Source organism: Myotis brandtii, unplaced genomic scaffold, assembly GCF_000412655.1.
Source record: "Myotis brandtii unplaced genomic scaffold, ASM41265v1 scaffold517, whole genome shotgun sequence".
In the NCBI taxonomy this organism is placed as follows: Eukaryota; Metazoa; Chordata; class Mammalia; order Chiroptera; family Vespertilionidae; genus Myotis; species Myotis brandtii.
Window position 1 is genome coordinate 980,178 of NW_005369706.1, and position 7,267 is coordinate 987,444.

At 46.5% G+C, this 7,267-nt stretch overlaps 1 protein-coding gene across 1 annotated transcript; it reads right to left on the minus strand.

Annotated features, from left to right (window-relative positions):
* Positions 1-2: 2 nt before the first annotated feature.
* On the minus strand, positions 3-3,826 carry LOC106728000 (tubulin alpha-1C chain-like; the record flags this gene model as incomplete). The annotated part of the gene is made up of 2 exons (XM_014548590.1): positions 3,665-3,826; positions 3-209 (listed from the first exon to the last, which is right to left on the minus strand). Coding segments are annotated over exons 1-2 (369 nt in total), but the record flags the coding sequence as incomplete, so codon positions are not given.
* Positions 3,827-7,267: the final 3,441 nt, after the last annotated feature.

Consider the following 7,267-nt stretch of genomic DNA (forward strand, 5'->3'; position numbering starts at 1 on the left):
AGGGTGGTGTGGGTGGTGAGGATGGAGTTGTAGGGCTCAACTACAGCTGTGGAGACCTGGGGGGCTGGGTAAATGGAGAACTCCAGCTTGGACTTCTTGCCATAATCGACGGAGAGACGTTCCATCAGCAGGGAGGTGAACCCAGAACCGGTTCCCCCACCAAAGCTGTGGAAAACCAAGAAGCCCTGAAGGCCCGTGCACTGGTCAGCCTGTCAGAAAAGAAAAAGAGTGTTAATTTTAGCCTCAGCGAGCGCTGCAGTGACTTCTTTAAATCCTTAATTACTACATTGATCGAGATTTTAAAAATCTTTTGAATATTTGCTAGGAAAGCAGTTGCAAAAAGCTTCCAAAGTGCTAAGTGGTTCAGAGAAACTTTTCACAATCAACTCCTGGGGGAAGGGGACATCTGCTAAAAGGCTATTTTAAAGTGAAATCTTTTCATCTCCGAGGGCAGAGGAACCGTGAGGTCTGGAACGATGCAGGGCCCAAGTCTCAGTGACCGGAAGGGCGACCTCTGGTGCCCTTGCTGCGACAGAACAAGGGCAACTCCTTTTTTTGTTTTGTACTTTTTCCTATTTATTTTTTTTATAATATAAAGTACAGAAAATGGGAATTTTAAAACTATGTATGAAAAATGTCACGTAAATGACCTCCAATTTCTGCTTCGCAAGCACGGGCTCTTTCTATGGCATTTTCCATGGTGGCTCTTATTATATCTGGCTCCAGCACTTGAATTTCTTCCCGAATGAAGGGCAACTCTTATCAGCTGGAGAGCTACCAAGGGCAGGCCTGGGACCACCAGCTCCGTACAATGGATGTCTGTCTTACAAAGACCTGGCAGAGGCTTTCGGAGCTGGAATACAACAGAACAGCCAAGCTGAATGCCCTGGTATTGGAATCAGGCTGGGTCTGGATCTGGTTCTACCAGGGCCTTGCTGTGTGACTTTGACCAAATTCATTTCTCAATCTCGGTTTTCTCATTTAGTAAATGAGGATAGTAATCTACCTCAGGCTGTTGAGAACTACATGAGCACTTGGAACAGTGCCTGGCACGGTAAGCACTAGTCACCCGAAAGCCCAGCCGTTTCGGGAAAGCTGATGTACTGTCAACCGAGCTGTTCTGGTTAGCCAACTCCAAGATGATTCTGACCCCTCAAACAAAGTCTTCTGCTGACAACCCTTACTTCTCAAAAGTGCTGAGGTTTGTGGACATTCTCTACCAACCCCTCAGAACTCACTTCTCCAGTAGATCCCTACACTGAATGGGATCAATGTACGGGGCAAACCCTAGTTTACCAATTACATCCATTACTCATATGGACACAGTAGTAACACCAAGGGCCAATGCAATGGTTTTGGTAGTTAATGAACTTCACTCATAAACCCTCAATGGCTTTTACTAGGTTTATTTGTCCCTAAAGGCGGGTCCTGATTCCCAAGTCAGTGCTTGTAGCTAAAGTTTGACTTGCAAACATAGGAACCAATACTCCAATTTTGCTGGGGCAACCATGATAAACATCTGGAAAAATATCAGGCCACTCTTTTTAGAATAGACCAGTTGTGGCTGGACTTAGTAGCTAACAAGCTAGTCTACCCAAGCACTCATTCTTGATTTTGGGTTAATTACTTACAAGCTGCCCACATGTCTAAGGAGCAGAGTCAGCTGACTGCAGGACTCTTAAAATGACCCAGAACAGTTATCAACGTCATTGATGTGAACACAATTGCCTAAGATTTTTCTGCCACAGGGCGAGTCCACACCACCCTGAGCACTATTAGAAAAGCAAGCCTACTGCTTTTTGTGTTTCTATCTCAATGCCTTCCTCGTTTCAGTTATTGATACTTGCTTCTGTAACAAGGGAGCTCTGCAGATAGAGCAGGGGTGGGCAAACTTTTTGACTCGAGGGCCACAATGGGTTCTTAAACTGGACCGGAGGGCCGGAACAAAAGCATGGATGGAGTGTTTGTGTGAACTAATATAAATTCAAAGTAAACATCATTACATAAAAGGGTACGGTTTTTTTTTTTTTAGTTTTATTCACTTCAAACGGGCCGGATCCGGCCCGCAGGCCGTAGTTTGCCCACGGCTGAGATAGAGTGTCAGGCTGCGGACTGAAGGTTCCGGGTCCCATTCAGGTCAAGGGCACATGCCTGGGTTGCAGATTCAATCCTTGGTGTGGGGCATGCAGGAGGCAGCCAATCAATGATTCTCTCTCATCATTGATGTTTCTATCTCTCTCCCCCTCTCTGAAATCAATAAAAATATATCCTATATAATAAAAGCCTAATATGCAAATTGTCCCCTTGACCAGGAATTCGACAACATGCTACAACATGCGCTGACCACCAGGGGCCAGTGCGAAACATGGTGGGCGTCGGCAACAGGGTGATGGTAGCGGGCAGCAGCACAGGCACTGCCGCCCCCATGGGCCCCGAGGAGAGTGGGACCACAGCGGGATGGTGGAGCATGTGAGCAGGCGGCACCAGGCCAAGGTGGGTGCAAGTGGGGGGCGGGGCTGCCACCCGGCTCCCAGGCACTGAGGGAGCTGGGCAGGGGCCCAATGACTCAGGCGGAGGGGGCGCGCACAGGGGCCCCAGGGCCCAGGTGCCACTCAGGGCCCAGAGGTCAGCTGCCCTTCCACGCCAGACGCTTCGATCGCCAGCCAGGCCTAGGGACAGCACCCTGCATGAATTTCATGCACCAGGCCTCTAGTATATATAAAATAAGGGAGCTCCCCCAACTCCACTTTCAGTGTTGTTCAACATTTCCACTGTCGGCCATTTCTAATCCATGTTATACTGGCTTCTGCAGCCCTGAACTTTTTGTACCAACATAAGGCACCAGGCCAGATTTTTTTTTTTTAAAGTTTGATCATTTAGTTACATGTCAGAGTCAGCCACCTACTCATTTAGTGTGACTAAGATATCCTAAAAAGGGATGTCTCAGCTTGAAGCAGGGAAGCTGACTGGTTAATATGAACAGGGATGTTTAATGGGCTTATATGTCAGTCAAACTGCTCAGGCTCCTTGTTCTCACCCTGACTCCTGGTGAAATGCCCTCACTGAATGAGCAATTGTCCAAACCTGCCTTGTAAGGCATTGCTCTTTTGCCTATTGTTCTCATCCCTACCCCAAAGAGTAGTCCCACACCCAGGACTGTCTAGTTTCGAAATAGAATTATTTAGTAAGGCCTATTTTTTAAAAAAAAATAATTTAAGAATATTTTTTATTGGCCTGAGCATCAACCTATGAACCAGGAGGTCACAGTTCAATTCCTGGTCAGGGCACATGCCTGGGTTGCAGGCTCGATCCCCAGTGTGGGGTGTGCAGGAGGTAGCTGATCAACAATTCTCTCTCATCATTGATGTTTCTGCCTCTCTCTCCCTCTCCCTTCCTCTCTGAAATCAATAAAATATAAATATATATATATATTATCTCCTGCATGTCCCCTACCAGGGATCAAGCCTACACCCCGGCATGTGTCCTGAGTGGGAATGGAGCTAGCAACCTTTTGGTGCACGGGATGATGCTCAACCAAGTGAGCCACACCAGCCAGGGCCTAAGGCCTATTTTAGTGTGCGAGGAATGATTGCTGTGGTTTGGTCTCTCTTTAAAACTCTAGGAGAAAACTCTCACCCCACTTTAAATAAAGTACTGTGTTTACCAGTTTCCGAATTCGGTCCAGGACCAGGTCAATGATCTCCTTGCCAATGGTGTAGTGTCCACGGGCATAGTTATTGGCAGCATCTTCCTTGCCTGTGATCAGCTGCTCAGGGTGGAAGAGCTGGCGGTAGGTGCCAGTGCGAAAAACAAAGCAGCTGCCCATCACTAACAACCTGCACAGCCTGCTCAACCCCAAGGCCTCAACAGAGCCCCCAGGACACACCTCCTGTCCCAGACCCCCGGGATCTTACTTGGGTTACTGAGGTCAACTCACCAATGACTGTGGGTTCCAGGTCTACAAACACTGCCCTGGGCACATGCTTGCCAGCGCCTGTCTCACTGAAGAAGGTGTTGAAGGAGTCATCTCCCCCGCCAATGGTCTTGTCACTTGGCATCTGGCCATCGGGCTGGATGCCGTGTTCCAGGCAGTAGAGCTCCCAGCAGGCATTGCCGATCTGGACACCAGCTTGGCCAACATGGATGGAGATGCACTCACGCTGTGGTAGGAAGAAAAGGAAAATGTCAGAATAGGACACATCAGATGGGACTTTTAGGAATGATTCACACCAAAACGACTCATTAAACTTTAGGACAGATTAATCACCTTTCGGAAGGCCACTCCTGCCCCAGGACTATTGCACAATCAAGCCTGTGGAAGACTGATTCAGAAAAAATGCTTGGGAAAACCAAAGATATGTTAATTAACTATTAGGCAGACTACAGACCAGACCCTTCCTTTGCAGCCACATTAAAGGTCAGGTTTCTACCCATCCCAGAAAAACAAAGCCGCTGTAGAGCAATCCATTTCCCCCAGCTCCTGGAAAATATGTTGGCCGAGCCCTTAAAGGCATGCAAAATTCATCTTTCAGCCATGATTCATTCTGTGAGATTGTGTAACTATTGAGCTCATTCTGGTCCCTCTTTAATCCTATTCTTTAAAAGACAAGAGCTTGCCCTCGCCAGTTTGGCTCAGTGGATAGAGTGTCGGCCTGCAGACTGAAAGGTCCTGGGTTTGATTCCAGTCAAGGGCACATGCCTGGGTTGTGGGCTGGATCCCAGTGGGGGGCTTGCAGGAGGCGGCCGGTCAATGATTCTCTTTCATCATTGATTTCTCTCTCTCCCTTTCCCTTCCTCTCTGAAATCAATAAAAATAGTTAAAAATAAATAAAGAAAAAATAATAAAAGACAAGAGCTTCTCCCTCCCTTTAAAACCAGTTTAAACCAGCAAACTGCAGCCATATGACTCATGGAGAAAACACCAGATAAGCAGCGGTTAGCTCTATTTTACAAACTGGTCAGAGGCAGCTTTCTAACTGTGAGTTTAATCTTAAGGAACAACATTTTCCCTTCACTGAGGGAAGGTAGGGTGGGATGGAGACACATGTAAATAAAAGCCAAGACTTTACTAACAATTTTGGAAATTAGTGGTTTCCTAGTAAAATGTACATATATCTTTGGCAGTGTGGGGAAAATCTACAGTTTCAAGAGTTTAACAATATTATTGAGAAAATGTTTTCCTTTATTTGCTTAACAAAATAGTTTGTTACCAAATTCATTCCTGTTTAGTAAAACAAGGCAATGAATAGCTATACTCACAGACTTAAGAGGGAAACCAACAAAAATAAGAAGTGTTTACTGTATTAGATTAGTTACTTTGGGGACTGGCAGAGGACTTTCAAAATGTTGACAATAAATATCCCCCATTTTCCTCAAATAAGAGAGTTTTAAGTTTTTAAAAGTCACTAATAGAAAACTAGTTAAAGAAAATTCAACACCAGCTAAGATCTCAAAGAGTCTAGTTTCATAACCTGAGATAATAAAACCCTAATCACTCGCAACCTTGAACTGTGGTCCCCTCCTTCCCACCTACACTTCACTCCCCATAAAACAATCACGGTCTCCTGATCACATCAGCAAGCTCAGGGGTCACCTGCACCCTCTCGCCCAGCTCCAGGGCTGTGGGAGAAGGGGAGTTGTCTGTTCTAATGAACCCATGACTATTTACCATTGCATCATGTTTACCTTTAACTAGACTTTGGAAATTCCACAGCTCAAGAAAGTTGGAGAGTCAGAGATCTGTTCACAACAGAACCGGGTCCAGGAGATGAAGAATCTCAGAAGATACTCTCAATCTAATGAAACACTTCTATTGAAACCTTTTGGGCCCCCAAACTCTCTTTCATTGTTCAACAGGCGACCTGGATTCCTTGTTTAAATTGTGCCCTCCACTACCCCATGGCCACTAGGGAGATGGACAGACCTACACATATGATAGAGTCAATTAGTTTAGCTTTAACTGGATAAGTAGCCACTGTCTCTCTTATTTGTTGATTGATTTTAGAGAGGAAGGGGGGAGAAGGGGGAAGAAACATCGATTTGTTGTTCCACTTATTTATCTATTTGCTGGTTGACTCCCATATGCATTCTGTCCTGGGATCGAACTGGCAACCTATATAAAAAACTATTCATCTAACATGTTATTGTTGAAATAAAGGTCTGCTGCTGTGGCTGCTCTGCTGCCCTTTAAACCATCGATTTTCAACCCTTTTCAGCTCATGGCATACATAAACTAATTACTAAAATTCTGCAGCATACTGAAAAATATATTTTTTTGAGAATCTAAGGGAAAAGAGGCCAGTGCCCCTAACTAAATTAGTCAGGTATTGCACGTTTTAAAAATTCTTGTGGCACACTGGTTGAAAGTCGCTGCTTTAAACAGTGATTTCTGAAGTGCACTTTTACCAGTATTTGGGGGTTTGCTTGGTGAAAAGCATTCAAGCAAGTTGTTACAGTCAGACATACTTTTGGTAACTGTGGTAATCTCTCAAGAATGTAACTTGCCGGCTATTCTTTTTTTAAAGATACTGTTTCTTCTTTTTTAACGATACTGTTTTGAAACATTTGATACATAAATACTGGTTTTAAAACATGGCTTATTGTAGACCAACAGAGGCTCTCTTAGTTGTTTTTAACACCTCTGGAAGTTACATAGAAAACACTCAAGCTGTGTGTACAGTTCCATGTTTCTTTAAAACTACAAATACATCGTCAGTACTAGTGACTCTGTGGTTTTACAAGAAAATATCCTTTCATGGGCTTGTTTTTAACAGGCTGGCTTAAGCTATAAACAGCCCTCTAACTGAGCACCAGAAATGCAGGGCTGGACCCGGTGGGGAGGAGCCCGCCGCCAGCCTCCAGGTGGATTGGTGCAATGGGAGCCTCCCCGGAGCCCGGCCACAGGTGACTCAGCAGCGAGTCACAGGGCGCGGAGGGGGGGCAGCGGGCGTTTGCACCTTCCGAGCGGAAGCGCACGCGGTGCCCCAGGTGCTCCCACTGCGCAAGGGAAGGTGAGGTCATTGGGGAAACGGGAAGGAGGGGCTCCAGCTTTCCCGAGCCCTGGGGAGCCGCCGGGAAGGCTCCCTCGCGGACCTTGGGCGATGGCGGGCTCTGGGATGACACCCTCTCTTTGGGATCAAGAGGGCTTTCCGCTTCCACCGAGGGCAGCGGCCGGGCCGCGCCTTCCAGCCCACGGAGGCGTCCGCCCGGCGAACTCAACTTCCCCAGCCCGGTCTCCAGAAGCCAGTTTGCTGGAGGCTTCCGGGAT